At 41.2% G+C, this 15,416-nt stretch overlaps 7 protein-coding genes and 1 long non-coding RNA gene across 10 annotated transcripts; 5 read left to right on the plus strand and 3 right to left on the minus strand.

Moving 5' to 3' along the window:
- Positions 1–58: 58 nt before the first annotated feature.
- LOC145701809 (neuronal acetylcholine receptor subunit beta-4-like) lies at positions 59–1,962 on the plus strand. Its single transcript, XM_081779025.1, is given in 5 exon segments — positions 59–1,191; positions 1,231–1,392; positions 1,434–1,528; positions 1,569–1,809; positions 1,850–1,962. Coding segments are annotated over 5 exon segments (1,635 nt in total). The 5' UTR covers positions 59–127; the 3' UTR covers positions 1,923–1,962.
- Positions 1,963–2,838: 876 nt separating this feature from the next.
- On the plus strand, positions 2,839–5,922 carry LOC145703192 (beta-hexosaminidase-like). Its single transcript, XM_081780517.1, has 6 exons — positions 2,839–2,953; positions 3,055–4,815; positions 4,859–5,158; positions 5,200–5,640; positions 5,681–5,768; positions 5,809–5,922. Exons 2-6 carry the CDS (start codon positions 3,516–3,518, stop codon positions 5,900–5,902), a joined length of 2,223 nt encoding a protein of 740 aa, XP_081636643.1. The 5' UTR covers positions 2,839–2,953; positions 3,055–3,515; the 3' UTR covers positions 5,903–5,922.
- Positions 5,923–6,648: 726 nt separating this feature from the next.
- On the plus strand, positions 6,649–7,076 carry LOC145702922 (uncharacterized). The gene is made up of 3 exons (XR_014134344.1): positions 6,649–6,790; positions 6,828–6,958; positions 7,004–7,076. It is a non-coding gene; the product is annotated as an uncharacterized LOC145702922 (long non-coding RNA).
- Positions 7,077–7,083: 7 nt separating this feature from the next.
- Positions 7,084–7,643, plus strand: LOC145702921 (uncharacterized). Its single transcript, XM_081780216.1, has 2 exons — positions 7,084–7,349; positions 7,392–7,643. Exons 1-2 carry the CDS (start codon positions 7,256–7,258, stop codon positions 7,607–7,609), a joined length of 312 nt encoding a protein of 103 aa, XP_081636342.1. The 5' UTR covers positions 7,084–7,255; the 3' UTR covers positions 7,610–7,643.
- Positions 7,579–8,827, minus strand: LOC145702919 (histone-lysine N-methyltransferase Suv4-20-like). The gene is made up of 5 exons (XM_081780215.1): positions 8,402–8,827; positions 8,253–8,358; positions 8,140–8,209; positions 7,943–8,096; positions 7,579–7,903 (listed from the first exon to the last, which is right to left on the minus strand). The coding sequence occupies exons 1-5, from the start codon at positions 8,734–8,736 to the stop codon at positions 7,648–7,650; spliced, it is 921 nt and encodes a 306-aa protein (XP_081636341.1). The 5' UTR covers positions 8,737–8,827; the 3' UTR covers positions 7,579–7,647.
- Positions 8,828–9,476: 649 nt separating this feature from the next.
- LOC145702657 (spastin-like) lies at positions 9,477–11,141 on the minus strand. The gene is made up of 4 exons (XM_081779909.1): positions 10,473–11,141; positions 10,063–10,428; positions 9,799–10,021; positions 9,477–9,759 (listed from the first exon to the last, which is right to left on the minus strand). Exons 1-4 carry the CDS (start codon positions 11,071–11,073, stop codon positions 9,612–9,614), a joined length of 1,338 nt encoding a protein of 445 aa, XP_081636035.1. The 5' UTR covers positions 11,074–11,141; the 3' UTR covers positions 9,477–9,611.
- Positions 11,141–12,897, minus strand: LOC145702662 (lysosomal amino acid transporter 1 homolog). The gene is made up of 7 exons (XM_081779918.1): positions 12,555–12,897; positions 12,262–12,409; positions 12,093–12,152; positions 11,847–12,044; positions 11,616–11,799; positions 11,465–11,569; positions 11,141–11,421 (listed from the first exon to the last, which is right to left on the minus strand). The coding sequence occupies exons 1-7, from the start codon at positions 12,595–12,597 to the stop codon at positions 11,335–11,337; spliced, it is 825 nt and encodes a 274-aa protein (XP_081636044.1). The 5' UTR covers positions 12,598–12,897; the 3' UTR covers positions 11,141–11,334.
- Positions 12,743–15,337, plus strand: LOC145702655 (uncharacterized). Of its 3 annotated transcripts, none has more exons than XM_081779905.1 (8): positions 12,743–12,895; positions 12,965–13,128; positions 13,175–13,526; positions 13,566–13,754; positions 13,806–14,373; positions 14,422–14,625; positions 14,670–14,917; positions 14,965–15,337. In XM_081779905.1, exons 2-8 carry the CDS (start codon positions 12,990–12,992, stop codon positions 15,254–15,256), a joined length of 1,992 nt encoding a protein of 663 aa, XP_081636031.1. In that variant the 5' UTR covers positions 12,743–12,895; positions 12,965–12,989; the 3' UTR covers positions 15,257–15,337. The 3 variants fall into 3 exon arrangements, with proteins under 3 accessions (XP_081636031.1, XP_081636033.1, XP_081636032.1); XM_081779907.1 differs by having other exon boundaries at positions 13,566–13,715; XM_081779906.1 differs by having other exon boundaries at positions 12,757–12,914.
- Positions 15,338–15,416: the final 79 nt, after the last annotated feature.

The raw sequence follows: 15,416 nt of genomic DNA on the forward strand, positions 1-15,416 counted from the left end.
GGGATTATACTGGGTATGATTACATCCAGCTATCGACCTATCGATTTTATTGTCAATTTTTAATGGATTACTCCGCTCAGCTACTGTTCACGGCGCTTTACTTTATTTTCAATTTACGCAAGATACCATGCATGCTCTCTTCTATTTTCTTCCTTTTATCTCCGCAATTAACAAGGAGCAAGAACTCATAGAGAAACTCTTGAATGGATACAATAAAGAAATTCGCCCGATTCAAAATGCTTCGCAGGTCATTGAAGTCAAATTTTACATGACACTTCAGCAAATGATCTCCGTCGTAGAAAAGACAGAAGAAGTTACAACTTCTGTTTATATCACTGCAAGTTGGAAAGATTATAGACTCCAGTGGAATCCTGACGATTACGAAGGGCTGAAAGAGTCTCGTATACCGAGTCTTAGAATTTGGCGACCAGACATCGTGCTTTACAATAACGATGACGGTAAATACGATCCCACTCTTCCGACAAACGTCGTACTCAAAAACGACGGTGATTGTGAATGGCTTCCCCCAGCAATTTACAAGTCTGACTGTAAAATTCACATCGACTTGTTTCCGTTTGACTGGCAAAACTGCACGATGGTTTTCCGCAGCTACACATATGATCGAACTGAGATTAAATTTCATGCCGAGTACAAGAAGACCGTCATCGACAGTGAGGCATATACTCGTTCTGGTGAATGGCAACTCGTCCACTGTCCAGTTATGGTTAATCATAGAGCAGACGATCCTAATTACGAAGACATAACATTCTATTTTATTATCCGACGCAAGCCGCTCTTCTATGTCATCAACATCCTCATTCCTTGCGTCCTTATCTCCTCGCTGTCCATCTTCACTTTTCTCCTTCCCTCGGCTAGCAATCAAAAGATTCAGATGTCAATTTCAGTGCTACTTGGATTGACAGTTTATCTTTTCCTCCTTGCCAAAAGAACCCCAGAGACCTCATTAGCTATTCCATTGATATCAAGGAAGAGTTCGATTTTAGACCTTTGAAGCTTCAAATTCGATCGAGACTCAAGATGAACTTTTGAAAGATTTCTGATGTTTGCGATGGTTGCTGTCACTTGCTCAATTGTTTCATCGGTTATTGTACTGAACATTTATCATAAGCAGGATGTTTCGACGAATTTTCCGAAATGGCTCAATGTAGTTTTATTTGATATTCTCCCTCGGTAACACACCTTTCTTTTCACCAGAAATAATTTTCTTAGATGGATTTTTATCCAAGGTCCGATCAAACCGGAAAGCAGACAGCGGAGAAAATCGCGCAAACAATCGAAAGACTTGGATTCTGTATTTCATGAAACGCGAAACAGTGCGCACAATCATACTCCAACTCCCAGATTTCAACGCCAGAGTAACAGCAGTATTGAGTAAGTTAATATTTGTCCAAAATTTATATATCGGGTTAAAGTCAGAATCAACTGCGATCTCGCTTGGCAAATCGACCGACACTTTTGAACAGCATTAATGGTACTGCTGGACATGAGATTAGGAGCGCTTGTGGAGGTAAAACAAATTTTTAGTTCAAGAGTTTCTTCTCGATTAGAGATTAAGAAGATCGCCCGTTTCCTTGAAAAGCAAAAGTCAACGAAGAGTCAAATCTCCGAGTGGCATATTCTCGCCGCTGTTCTTGATAGGATCTTATTGATCATATTTACGGCCACTTTTTTCACTGGCTCTTTCTACTTTTATTCCGAAATCGGAAAGCATCCGGTGCCGGAGCATCCATTCGCATCCTGGTCAGCCGACCCAGTTATGAGGGCAAGTCCTGAGTACAATCAATACAGGTGGTTTATGCTTGAGCTGACCTCTGTTAACATTTCCTAGGGGCTGCAATGAGTATCACACTGAACACATAGTCAAAGCAAAAGACGATGCGAATTTCTCTTCCTTTGGCTGAAGCTATCCAGTATACTTCCTTATTCTAAGTTCATCTGTTCAAAACGTATTTTTCAAATATAATACTAAAATTTCGTGAATCTTTAATGCAGACGCAGGCAAAAAATAACGCATAATACACTTATTGTTCTGAGAAATATTTGCTAATGAGATGACCAGATACCAGGTACGTAAAGCGATTAATCTTCAGCAAAACAAATTTATTTAACATAAATTGAAATAAAATTTTGAGAGATTTTTCATAATCCACGAGCAAATAAATCCTACAATTGTGACGCTTTACTGCATTAAAAATCGTAAAAAATTTACAATATTTGCAGTACCTGTTGTTATATTTGGCACGTTACTATTTGCTTGCAGGTAGTACATAAAGCACTGTAGCGTAAGTGTGCAGTAGACCTCTCAGAGAACTCTGGAAATGAAGCTTGCAGCTTTTATTTCAGGTAGGATTCGGCATTTTATTTTTTGATTCTATTGATCGTTAGGCTCTCTTGCCTCCTTGGTCCGTCAGGACAACTCTATCAAAAGTTGGGCAGACAACTTGAAGGTTGACTACAAAGTGCTCAATAACTTCGTCAAATCATCGAACATAAGTAGGCCTCGGACGTAAAAATCCATCACCATCATCGGAGCTTCGTATAGGATTGAGAATAGGCTCATTCGAAAGCTCTTGAAGAGGGCTTTCTTATGCGCAAATAAAAAATTGGACCCTGTCTCCCAGTTTTGAGTAATCTGCCGTTAAAGATAAAGTCGAAAAACGTTTTTACGAAATAACTTGAAACAGGGAGACAGGGTCCAATTTTTTTATTTGCCGTCAAGAAAGCTCTCTTTAAGAGCTTTCGAATGAGCCTACTCTCGTCCTCATACGAAACTCCGATGGTGAAAATCGAAATTTTTACGTCCGAGGCCTAAACATAAGCTACCCTTGGCCGAATTCTGATGCATTCGATTTCTCTTTAACGCTGAGAAATGACGGGCCTGAAACAATTACCGGCAGTATTCCATGGGCAATCTATTTCTATCAAGATCAGGGTGCGTACTGTATAAAACGTGACATTTAGAGAGTATTTGAATCATGAGAACAAGAAAGTTCTGTCAAAATTTGTTAACAAAGTCAATATTTTCATTCCTAGTGATTTTCAACGAGGTAAACACAGAAATTAACAAACCCGTTGACATTGGCCAAGGCTTGAACGTTCAACACGTGAATGGATATCTCTGGAAATTCGTGAAAAATGATAACTGGAATAATCTGAAGACAGGCGAAGAACGAACGTGGAATCTACAGGGAGACGGCTGGATTGTTGCGGATAGTACCCTGTTCCCTAACTGGTATTTTGCGTGTGAAGATGATTCATGTGACCCAGCTACGATCAACTCTACAGTATCTGTTACCTGGAACAAACCTGATTACGTCCATGATTTTCTGGAGGACAATCAGCGTTACAGATACGAGCGCGATCAAGCAGCAACCATCACTCCATTGTCTCAGTGGGAAAACAACGATGGCTTGAAACTCAAGAATGAGAACGGTTACGAGGTGACAAAACCCTATTACTCTCTCCCAGTCTTGCCACTGCCTTCATTTGTTGAGATGAATCCCAATAATCTCCAGCTTATCGATGGAGTACCGCAACCATCAGCTGGTATTAAGATAAATCTCAACTATTGGGAGCTTAAATACACCGAAGATCCTGGATACCTTCAGCATCAGGATATTCCCCGATGTTCTGATGATCAAAGGCCATGTACTTGCAAAATACCGGGGACAGAAACTCAACCAGATGAAGATTGTGACTGCCCCTTTCTAACAGATTATCAGGAACGTGGTGGAAATTGTCCTGAAGGAGGTTGCCCAAGTTTGTCTATCGTTGTCGGCACAAACGTCGAAGATCTTGCTTGGAGAGCATCAATGGATACTGCATCTGCTACCCTTTTTATAAAAGATTGTGAGAGCATCAAGGGCGCCACGGATTTTTTCAGCAAACTTGTTCAAAAACTCAACTCCAGATCCGAATATTATGACAAAGACGCCATGCTTTTCAAAGGCATATTTGGTGACAAACCCAAACCACAGATGGAAACACGTGCTGTCTTCTTGGATCACTCACGTCACTTCCATGGAGTAGAGCCTGTCAAAAAACTGCTCAAGCACATGTCAATGCTAAATTTGAACCAACTTCACATGCGAATGTCTGATGATGAAGGCTGGCGAATAGAAGTAACCGACATTCCTGAATTAGGAAAAATAGGTGGAAGCAGATGTCATGATCTGAAAGGCGATCAATGTATAATGCCTCAACTTGGTTCCGGACCAGAAAAAGGAGGTGGAGCAGGATCAGGCTACATCACTAGAGCTCAATATAAAGAAATTTTGAAAATTGCGACGGAGTATGGCATTCGAATCGTTCCTGAAATCGTTGCGCCAGGTCACAATGCCGCTGCAATTCAGGCAATGCACTGGTATGAGAAGAATAACAATGACCCTCAGTATCGACTGACTGACCCGGATCAAGAGGAAAGTGGTTTTAGCGTTCAAGGATTCTATGATAACGTCATGAACCCGTGCATGGACTCCACATTCAAATTCTTACAAAAGATCGTTGGACAATTCAAAGAAGATCACGAACAGTACAAGCACATCCAGAATCATTTTCACATTGGAGGAGATGAGACCAACGTTGGTCTTATCAAGGGAAGCCCAATTTGCCAACAAAAAATGAAAGACGACGGTCTAGACTTTAAAAATGATGATGATGTGAACGCTTATTTCCACAAATTTTTTCTAAAATATGTGAAAATGGTTGGAGAGGCTGGATTTCATGTACACGGATGGGAAGAAGTCTGGGAATATGAAGAGAGCCCAGATATTTTCAAGATTTACGATAAATCTGGTAGAGAGCTCTGTTAAAAGCATATGTGAATACATATTTTAAGAGTGGGATGTCCCAGCGGGCATCGACCTGTATGCATATCACTGGAACAACATGTGGCTGATGGGAGACGGTCCAACAACTGGACACATGATGGCGAACGCCGGCTATAAACTGATTATGAGTCCCGCCACGCACTTGTACTTAGATCACGCACAATATGAACATCCACACTCAAGGGGTCTAATGTGGGCCACTAGATCATCAAACTTGACCAAAGTCTTCAGCTTCCGGCCTTTTGACTTCTATAGGAACGGTCTTACCTATATTGACGGAAATAAGATTGATAATGGATGCGAACCAGGTTAGTTTATAATGTCACCATCTTTGTACTAATTTTCCTAGGAACCACTGAAAATGGCGATTCATGGGATTGCTATCCGTTGACAGAAGAAGGTCGCAAAAATGTCGTAGGAATGGAAGCTTGTCTCTGGTCAGAAGAAGTGGTCGAAGAAAAGCACATTTGGGAGCAGATGTTCCCACGCGTATTTGCTCTGGCTCAACGATCATGGGCGGAGACGACTTGGGAAGAAACCACTGGATCATCTTGGGATATTTTCAAAAATACAACATTCAAGGCTGATTGGCTTCGTTTTCGATATGCTCTTCAGTTCAAACTTAGAGAGCTTGAACAAGATGGTATGTGGTACGATCTACCCAAGCCTGGAATGAAAGAAGTCGATTCTAACTCGTGGTCATTTAACAATCTTTACTACCACAATCCAGTCATGTTCCGAAATCCAAATAGCACAGATGATAGTTGGAAACCATATTCGATTGTCAAAGGTAGAGTTAGCTTTCTTACTCAATCAAACTGTATTTTAAGAGGAAATCAAGGACAATGATGAGGAGAATCGTAACGTAGAGATTGTCACGACATCTTTCTCTAAGTTTAGCTCCGGTCAACCCAGAATGTGAGTGATAAGGCGCAAATTTTATGCTAACATTTTATAGGACTTCGCAGCCATATCAAGTGACAATGAACAAATCTTCTGCAGCAGTTCTTCTTCCCTCCCTTTTGGTCGCCCTTATATTTTTCCTTCACTAAATAAAGTTACTTTCCACTTCCGCTCGCGTTTTTTCAATCAGAGAAAATGAGTTCCTCTGCAGGGACAATATTCAAAATTTGGCATGCAATTGTCGGAAGCAGCTTACTCACTCTTCCCTGGGCGATTGGGACGAGCAGTCTTGCAATTTCAGGCATTATGATCGTTCTTGTATCTTTCATCAGGTTTATTATTCATTTTAACTTTATTTTAACAATAAAAGTGCCTATACGTCTGACGTGATCTTTCGATATTCACGGGATATGCAGAAAGAACTGGGACTCAATGACCTTCCATCGACGAAATCTGTCTTTCGTCATTATCTAGGGCCATTTGGCGCTTGGTTTGGGGCTTTCGGCCTTTTAATTTTATTGGGATCAGTAATCGTTGTTTTCTACTGTCTGCTGGTGAAATTTCTTTTTGGCTTCGTTTCATCATCCATTTTGGTTAGCGAAGGTGGACTCACGACCAGGTTTTCGCCATACATACCCTACGTATCTTTAACAGACGAAAGAAACACGACGGAATTACCCTGGAGTGGATGGGGTGTCAACACATCAGTTCCATTATATTGTTTATTGATGATGATTCCTTTTTGTTTCCCACCGAAAATCATGAAGTACTTCTATATGCTCCAACCGATTGGGCTCTTGAACATAGTCATTATGGTCGCAGTTATTCTTTACTCTGATAAGGGTTCTTATTATACTTTCATGAGTTAAAAACTGCCAATCGAACCCAATAATCACCTGCGCATCCTGACATAGCGGCCTCTTCTCCTGAGAGAAAACCATGCGAAGTTTGGAACTTCCCCACTACAATCATAGGATTCCTGGGAGGCGGCGTGTTTGTCCAAAATGGAATCATAAATCTCGTCAAAGACAACAAGAGTACGTTTTTATTCAATGTACTCTACATGAATTTTAGACATTGAAAATACTCGACGAGACATTTATTTGGCTTTTACTGGTGTCATTCTGGTTTACTTGGTGTTTGGGTATGCATATGCACTCACTTTTGATGGTCGAGTGGACAGTATTCCAGATGTTATTTACGACGTACAGTACTTACCAGACGCTATTTGTGCTAATTCATGTATTCAGCATCTGCAGCAAGATGAGAAGATACTTATTGCTGCGTATTTGATCGGAACAATCCGAATGATAACAGTAAATCAGGCTCAAATAGACTGACTATTTATTCGATTTTCTAAAAGCCTGACTAAAGCCACTCCCATTTTGGTTGATCTTGTCCGCAAAGAGGTGTTTGATGTTGTCTTCGGAGAGGAATGGCCGGGACAGATCCATACCATCGTGCTCGACGTCATCATAATTATTCCTTGCGTGCTCGTATCGATGTACGCTCCGGATGTTGGGAAAATTCTCAGCTATGGATGTGGATTTGGAGCAATGATATATCTATACATTCTACCTGCTTGTCTGGAAATCAGTAAGAAAGACTCAGACTTAATGAATCATAAATTGCTTTAAGAGGGTACACGATCTGAGAACTGCTCTCATTTCAAAAACAAAACTGCGCTGCATATTTTCACAATCATTTGGTCAAGAGTCATCATCGGAATTGGGGTTTTCGGATTCTTTGCAAACTTTGGACCAAGTCCACTCTGCCCTGCCTCTCTAACAGATGCTGAATTATCAGGAAGCGGGTCTGGAAGTGGCGAAGGATCTGCATTCGATGTTGAATTATGATATGAATACAATTTAAAAATCTGCCACATAAAGAGCGATTATAATAAAGTTTTGAAGAATTTATCTCCTTTCTGAGGTTTTTGTGCGATTAGGTGTCGATTCTCCTTCTTCGAAGCCGTCGTCGGAGAGTTCAGTTGGTTCCTCTTTGATTTCTTCAAATGCGATATGAAGAGGATCGATAAGATCGGGAATTTTTCCTCTTGGCTTCGTCTCTTCTTGAAATTTCTCAAGTTTGGGATTGACTGAGGTTTAGGCGCACAGGTTGCTGCATTTGTAAATGCACCGTTTCCACCACTAGAAATCAGATAGAAAACGCATCTTTAGCTCATTTACAGTTCACAAGTACGACACTCGCACTCGATGCAGTTGATTCCCCAGCAGTCTTTTCCGTAGTGCATAAGAAGCTCTTCATTCGGCCGAATATCTCTTGTCGCTTCAATCCAACTTTTGTTCGTGCGATGAATAAGATCGCAGTTTGGCTTGCAATCTATAGAATACGTTAAATATGTGATACGGGGGAATTCGTTTACCATGGTTAATAAATGCCGCAGGTCCAAGCCAAAGAGTTGATTTGCAACCATTTCTGCGCTCGAAGCGTATCTAAGAAGGCCTTCATATAAAAAATATACCAAAGGTTGCTTACGAGGATGCTGTAATCATTTTTGCCTACAACAACAATCGCGTTTTCCTCGGCATCGGTCATCGGCGCTAGGCATCCTTTCAAGCCTTCAATTGTTTCGCCTTTCTTGCTGAAAAGACATGTATCTCTACAATTCATAAAAATAGACTTACAATGCCCTAGTGGCAAACAACGCAGCCCCACGATTTCCCTCTCTAGAGTATCGGCTGCATTCTCTGATGGTGAAGCCACTGTTTGGGTCCCAGAACTTCATGAACCTGAAAAAGTGTTCACGTAGTCTAATCTTCTTATCATCAGTAAAGGATAGCGTGTTCCGAAAAGGCGCCCGTAGATGTAGAAGATTATCGAAAGTTTCTTTGTAGACTTGATTTATTCTTTCCGCATCCTTCGTCGGGTCAAGCCATTTAAGAAGATCTCGAAATTCCCGTAGAACAGAGCGGATGCTTTTCCAGTCTGCTGGGTCAAGCGGTTGATGATTGAGGTTCATTTTGTGTGACTGGAACTTCAACACAGCATCAACAACGACCGATGTTGCAAGATCATCGAATCTACAGGAGGCTCCGAATAACCCAATTCTCTTCCTTGATTTCGTGAGCTCACTACAGGAATTCCGAAGCCTTTCCTGCAAAGAACCTCGGGAACAAATTGTCCCATCCGAATTTCGTTGTTCAACCGTTTCGTTCTGGCATCTTTTTCGTCCTGAAAGGCTCTTCGCTTTGCAGCGCGAGTTCGAACCATGAAACTAAGCATTCAAATTAATTGTGATGATTACGAACAATTAATTAAATAGATTTATAAACCTAACATTAAAGAATAAGCAGTGGGAAATGAAAATTCTAGTTTGTACAAGAATAACGATAAAGTTGATAAGATTGAAGTTATTTAGAACAGATTTAGACTAATATATAGCGAGACAAGACTTCTTCAGTGGCAGTGTCCTGATTCAGAATTCTTCTCGATCACCAAGGCTTTTCTTCTCTTACTTGATGGCTGATGGGAGATAAAAAAATGAAATAAATGAAAAATTCTCTGACGTAAAAAATGGGGATTCTACATATGCACATTTTCCTGCGACTACCCTGCATTCAAGAATGAAAGTGAATTTTCATTGTATTCAAATTCAAATTGGAAAAAGAGAGAAATTTGAACTGGAGCTTTCCAAGGATGATTTGATTGAGCAGAAATCAGAGTGAAAATCTGAAAAAAATTTGGATTTATTTGAAGGAATCTGTGTAAGTGAACGGATTTTATATAAAGAGAACTTCGATGAATACATTGAACGGGAAGGAATTTTCAGTAGATACAGTAAATTAGAAGAAAGCAACGTAATTGAAAATCTGATATTTTTGAATATAGAAGAAGTCATGAATATGCACCGTATTTATTCGTCCACTCATCAAGGTTTTTCAATAGCTCGACTGAAGTCGATGGACGGATGATTTTCGCGGCTTGAGTGAAATCGGAAAATGTGATTGGACGAAATGATTTAATTTTGTTCACTTGATCCACACTAGAAATCTTTAGAAAGGGAAATTCTTTCGAAAGCTACCTTAGCTCTCGAATAGGCGCTAGAGCAGCTTCTTTCACTAGCTGCGTCAGATCTGATCCAGAATATCCTTCAGTAATTTGGCCAAGTCTGGCAATTTCTGTTTCAGAAAGTTTGTGTTTAACTTCTTTGAGAGAGTGGGAAATTAATTGTTGCCTGGCAAGGTCATCTGGCGGTGGAAGCATGATGCGTTTCGGGAAACGACGAAGAACTGCTTCGTCCAATTCTGAAAATTGGCTAGAAAATAAAAACTGAGGAAAGAAAAACCTTGTGGAAGATTCGTTGCGGCGACGATGGTAACTTTATCTTCTTTATTCGTTCCTGCTCCGTCGAATTGAACCAAAAACTCCGTCTTCAAGCGTTTCACCGCGTCTCCTTCGTTGCTAGATCTCGATGACAGAAGAGAATCGACCTCGTCCATGAAAATGATACAAGGTTGCATTTCACGGGCGACAGTAAACAGCGCGCGGACCATCTTCTCTCCATCACCGACCCATTTTGAGGTTAAAGAAGAAGCAGAAATATTAAAGAACTTTGCGTCGGGCATTTCTGCAGCAAGCGCTTTCGCCAGGAGAGTTTTCCCGTTTCCGGGTGGTCCGTAAAGAAGAAGGCCTTTAGGAGGCGCCCGGATACCTAATCATGAATGAGTTTGGAGATTTAGAAAGTAGAAAAATTACCGGTGAATAGATCAGGACGCATAGCTGGCAAAATCAGCATCTCCTTGAGCGTCGATTTCGCCTGTTGATGGCCAATGACATCTTCGAATCTTATTCCAGACGTAGATTCCATCACTTCGTCGAGAATTCGCTCAATCATCGCATTATCGATTCCGCCTTTTTTCAACTTTGAAACCATGGCTTTGTCGTTTGAATTTACGTTGACATTTCTGTTGATGTTCTTGTTCACGTTGATGTTGACATTCTTCGTCACATTCTTTCTCGTCGCTGGGGCAGCTGGTCTACTTGGTGGAGTCGATGCTTTTTGAACTTGCTTTACATTTGCTGTTCTCAGCTCTCTCATTCTTTCCTCGATGAACTTGATGTTCTTCTTCATCTTCCCTTGCATCTTTCGGCACTCTTCCTGGTTCGCTCCATTGCCATTTACAACGACGCCAACTCCTCTCCTAAACTCCGTGACGCCTTGGGAGTAAAGCGCGATGTCTGGACTTCCTGCTTCATCTTTCGCCAGTCCCGCGTGGACGAATTTGAAGCCAGTCTCGTAGCAAGACTTCACTGTAGCGAGACTTTCCGCACTTGGATCTAACCTCTTGGCAAACATGATTTTTTCAGTAACTCTCACACCGATTTACGAAGTCTTTCTTTCATCTATGAATAACGATTTTTGAGTGTTTTATTGAATTTTTATCATTAAAATGTTTGGTCGCATGATAACAGAAATATGTACAAAATGCGACATGTGGAACTGAAGAGAGACTGAATACAGAATGGAATCATCTTGGATTTTTCTTTCGGATTTCGAGAGATTTAGCGTGTAAATATTTTGGGCTGCTGAAGATCTGAAAATTCGTCTGGGCAATTTCTAGCTGTTTGATAGGAGTGGCTCGTCTTCTTCGTCATCAATTTCATCGTAATTGAGCTTGTTGAGACACAGGCATTGGAGCAGAATCTAGAATTGCTGAAATAAAGAGCAGGGAAAAGCGAAAACCTACCGTAAAGTCAAGCGCGACTGTACCCAACGATCCCGTCAGCCAGGGCAAGTGGTCCATGATAAAATCTTCGTAGGAGCTTCCGTCGTCGTCTTTGCTCATGAGAACCTGCAATTTGAAATTCCTGTCTGTCAAAAATTGAATTTTCTTTTACCGAAAACGCATAAGCAAAATTAGCAACGACAGCGAGAAGAAAAGTGAAAGGATGAACGCCGTCAGTTTTTCCTCGCTTGAAGTTCATGATGATTTGAGGCAGTCGAGAACCAAGGTAAAAGACGGACGAGAGAAGGCCGATTATGTAGCCGGCTTCTTGAGCGGAGGTTTCAAAGCGAAAAGGTCTTTGGAAGAGAATATTGATTGTATAGAAAGTAAAAGGTTCAATTACCTATTTTCAGTTTGAGTCAAGTAAATGCCAGTAACGACAGAAGCGGCAGCAACAGAAGAAAAGTCCGGTGAGCGTTGATTTTTGAAGGTGTAATAGAAGAATTGCGCGATGATGGCTACGTCCATGATTACGTAATAAATCGCTGTCATCGTCTGGATAGGAAATTGGTGCGTCAGAAAACAGCCCGTCAGGTTCGCGCTAAATTCGGATATTGGAAAAAATCCGAAATCGGAAATTTGCACTTACGCGTCGCCGAGAAGCCAAAAAAGCAAAAACCAAATCGACAAAGCATCGTCACAGCGCCCCCTGAACAATCGTTATGTAATCGAAAAATAGGAAATCCCTGGTGTCAGGGAGTTAATCCTTTCTTCAGAGTGCCAAAAGTTCGGAAGGGTACTAAATTTAAAATAGTTACCTCTTGTAGTTTTCATAAAGCTGCGGTAGATAAACGAAAAACCAGCAAATGATGGAAAATAGACCCAAATAGAATCCCCATATTTCTACTGGACTTCTGACACATTGGCCGAATACTGTAAATATCCACTGGACTCCATCTTCACAATCTGAAAGAAAATTTCTTTACAATGTAAAATTGACATAAAACTGCGTATAATTTATAAGCAATTTATACGGTATAAACAATAATTTACATAAAAAAAAAAAGATATTCACATCCTCAATCAAAAAGTCGAATAAAAACATAAAAACCTGTTGCATTTCCAAACGCGCTCAGATCAGACTGAAATCCCATAAAACAAAAGCAAAATCTCCACTTCTATCTTCGATCTTCTGATTCGATAGTAGCTCGAGTCGGCAATTCTCCGTCTCTTCTTCTTTCCACTCTCTCTGATAAAAATCGCTGTGTATTTTTCCAGTGTCTCAGAGACTGACCTCGTGAAAGCCTCTGTCTTGAAAAATTGCGTAGGCGCGCGGGTCAACTAATTGCGTTTTTAGAGATTTTTTTTTGAACTTTTTTTCAACCCTCCAGAGAATCTCTTCAATCTATTCTTTTCTGCTTTCTGATTGGCTTTGGCCACTAGAGTCTCCAAGTAATTATTCAATGATGATGTAACACATAAATGCGAGGAACTTTTCATTGAAAACAACTTTTTTTTTAGACGAATGATTTCTTGAGCTGCGAAAATGTCAAATTTCATCCGGGATAAGCCGCTGCGAAAAACCGCCGCGGAAGGATACGAAAATGACAGCGACCGAGAGTTTATCGCTGATTCCAGCGACGATAAAGATGATGATTCTCAATCTGATTCTGAACTGGGCTCTGGTAGGCTTTCTCTTTTTATCTTCATTGATTCCATTTTTCTTTTTAGATTCATCGGATGCTGTGGAAAGAATGAATAGGGAGGAATACAAGCGAAGCACGCGAAAAGTTACAAGAAGAGGGCGGGTAAAGAAAGAAATTGAATCCGAGATTACCAGTGCTTCCTCTTCGGATGAAATCACCATCAAGAAGAAGCGGAAGGTAATGAGCTCTTCCAGCGATGAGGAAGCCCCGCCGCCTGTTGATGCGCCTCCGAAACCAGCACCAAAAAGAAGCAAGAGAAAGAGGAATCTTTCGTCTTCCGAGGAAGAGGCGAATGAACAGAATTCAGCGGACTCTTCGGAAGATGCAACGAAAGCTACGCCGCTTAGAAGATCGAGAAGAAAAACAAGACAGAATAGGTAATTCTCCCTTGGGTAAACTCAAAAATAAATTTCCAGGGTTCGGAAAGTCTTCGTTTCCGTTGACAGTGATGATGACAAGCCATCAACCCAGAACCTTGCGTCGAGCGGAGAAGAGCCCGAGAAGCCAACCAACACAAAGACAGTTCCAGTGGAGACACCGATGTGCGAAGATCAGTATTCGAAAACGTACGGTGGCGATTTCACGGAACTTGTAATCGTGATCACGTTAGTTTCTTCATTTAACTGAAATCAAGGAAGATTATTTTATACTTTCAGCCCCCTGACGAAGCGCGAGATTAAATTACAAACCAAAGCTGGCTGGCTAGACGATGAAGCGGACGAAAAGCGACCTTCAGAGACAGAATCTTCTGACGGCGACATTGAGCCTTTCAAACCCGATTCTCACAATTGCTCCTTCGCGAAGCCGAAAGTTATCGTCTCCTCCGACGAATCAGATGTGGAGACGAAGGCACAGCGAAAAATACGACGACCCATGATCGTGGAGTCTTCTGATTCAGATGAAGAAAAGCCAATTCCAGCTAAACGAGCTCCACGAGCGTGGCAGAATACTGACGAAAGCTCGAGCGACGAGGATATGGACAAAGATCTATCTGATTTTGTCGTCTCTGATGAAGAAAGTCAGAAGAAAAAACAGAAAGAAAAGACGCAAGTAATTCATGATAGCGAATCTGAGTCTTCCGAAGAAGAAAGGCCGGGAAACCGATCCATTCTAGCAGAACTGGCGCCTGAACTCATGCAAGATCTTAGAAGAGATCAAGTCTTGAGCAAGGCTGATTTCAAGTTGATTATCAAACTGTTTGTTATGGACAATTTGAACTCGAAGGTAATGAATAAAAGTTTTTTTGTACAGGCCTAAATATATTTAAATAAGAGCTTGGACAATGCAAACGGTACGCGCGATGGGTTTTCAGAAGAATTCACCGAGTTCAATCAGAAAGTGCGAAGAGCGATAAACAAGATGGACAATTCGCTGAACGAAAGCATGAGCAAATGCGTCACTGGAGCTTGGAATGCCATTGTCAGACGAAGGATTGATATGCATTCGACCATGTCTACCGTTCCAGCGATGAACATCGTAAGATTTTGAATGTTGTTTCAAAGTAAAGTGCTTTTTTGTAGTGGAAATGCAAAGTTTGTAATCGGAGAAGAAAGTGTAGCGTAATGGTAAGCCTTGTGGGATACGAGTACAACAGGTCAAGTCTGAGGCAAAACAAACATGCCGACTATGAGATTACGGACGAGGAAATTCCATTCATGGAGGATGTGAACGGGCAACAAGAGTACAAGAATGAAGATGATGATGAAGAGACGGAGGAGGAGAAAGTACCAGGAGTGCTCTTTAGTGTCGGCCCAAGATGCTTTTTCAGGTTTGCAAAGCAAATATTGACAAAAATATAGACAACTTTTATCTTAGAATGGACTTGTACCACGAGGCCCGTCACTATAAGGCGGCACTTTATGCGGAAATCCAGGAAGAGTACGCTCATCAGCTTGAAAACGACGATGCTCTTCAGAAAGCTCACTGGGAAGCAGAACGTGATGAGCACAAACCCGATCGTCTCGTGGGCGCAGATCTTTTTCGAGTAGCAGATCTATTCGTGGAGAAGATGGAAGGATATATAGATACCAGCTACGCTCAGTACACTGGCATTGGAATTCGAGCACGAGATGTCGACCTCCAAGCTGGCTACATCGACGAAGAATGATTTCATAACTTTAACATCCTGCCTTTTCAAAACGGAAATTCCTCGCAACGAAATAAAAGGAAAACATTTTTGAAAATCGAACGCCGGATCTTTATTAGACAGAAGTTTCTTGTAAATTTGAAGTTAAACGTTGGAGCCGTCGCGTTTACGCTTGAACGCA

The sequence above is a fragment of the Oikopleura dioica genome, chromosome PAR (assembly GCF_907165135.1).
Source record: "Oikopleura dioica chromosome PAR, OKI2018_I68_1.0, whole genome shotgun sequence".
In the NCBI taxonomy this organism is placed as follows: Eukaryota; Metazoa; Chordata; class Appendicularia; order Copelata; family Oikopleuridae; genus Oikopleura; species Oikopleura dioica.

Bases quoted from the DNA above. Each gene is read 5' to 3' on its own strand.
- LOC145703192 (XM_081780517.1), top strand. From the start codon at position 3,516: ATGAATCCCAATAATCTCCAGCTTATCGATGGAGTACCGCAACCATCA. The intron at 5,641-5,680 runs GTAGAGTTAGCT...CTGTATTTTAAG, and splicing joins ACCATATTCGATTGTCAAAG to AGGAAATCAAGGACAATGAT. The intron at 5,769-5,808 runs GTGAGTGATAAG...AACATTTTATAG, and splicing joins AGCTCCGGTCAACCCAGAAT to GACTTCGCAGCCATATCAAG.
- LOC145702921 (XM_081780216.1), top strand. From the start codon at position 7,256: ATGTACGCTCCGGATGTTGGGAAAATTCTCAGCTATGGATGTGGATTT. The intron at 7,350-7,391 runs GTAAGAAAGACT...AATTGCTTTAAG, and splicing joins ACCTGCTTGTCTGGAAATCA to AGGGTACACGATCTGAGAAC.
- LOC145702919 (XM_081780215.1), bottom strand. From the start codon at position 8,736: ATGAACCTCAATCATCAACCGCTTGACCCAGCAGACTGGAAAAGCATC. The intron at 8,210-8,252 runs GTAAGCAACCTT...AGGCCTTCTTAG, and splicing joins AAAATGATTACAGCATCCTC to ATACGCTTCGAGCGCAGAAA. The intron at 8,097-8,139 runs GTAAACGAATTC...CGTATTCTATAG, and splicing joins TGCGGCATTTATTAACCATG to ATTGCAAGCCAAACTGCGAT.
- LOC145702657 (XM_081779909.1), bottom strand. From the start codon at position 11,073: ATGTTTGCCAAGAGGTTAGATCCAAGTGCGGAAAGTCTCGCTACAGTG. The intron at 10,429-10,472 runs GTAATTTTTCTA...ATTCATGATTAG, and splicing joins GCGTCCTGATCTATTCACCG to GTATCCGGGCGCCTCCTAAA. The intron at 10,022-10,062 runs GTTTTTCTTTCC...GCCAATTTTCAG, and splicing joins CGCAACGAATCTTCCACAAG to AATTGGACGAAGCAGTTCTT.
- LOC145702662 (XM_081779918.1), bottom strand. From the start codon at position 12,597: ATGGGATTTCAGTCTGATCTGAGCGCGTTTGGAAATGCAACAG. The intron at 12,410-12,554 runs GTTTTTATGTTT...ATTTTCTTTCAG, and splicing joins CGCGTTTGGAAATGCAACAG to ATTGTGAAGATGGAGTCCAG. The intron at 12,153-12,261 runs GTAACTATTTTA...ACGATTGTTCAG, and splicing joins CTTTATGAAAACTACAAGAG to GGGGCGCTGTGACGATGCTT.
- LOC145702655 (XM_081779905.1), top strand. From the start codon at position 12,990: ATGTCAAATTTCATCCGGGATAAGCCGCTGCGAAAAACCGCCGCGGAA. The intron at 13,129-13,174 runs GTAGGCTTTCTC...TTTTCTTTTTAG, and splicing joins TGATTCTGAACTGGGCTCTG to ATTCATCGGATGCTGTGGAA. The intron at 13,755-13,805 runs GTTAGTTTCTTC...TTATACTTTCAG, and splicing joins GAACTTGTAATCGTGATCAC to CCCCCTGACGAAGCGCGAGA.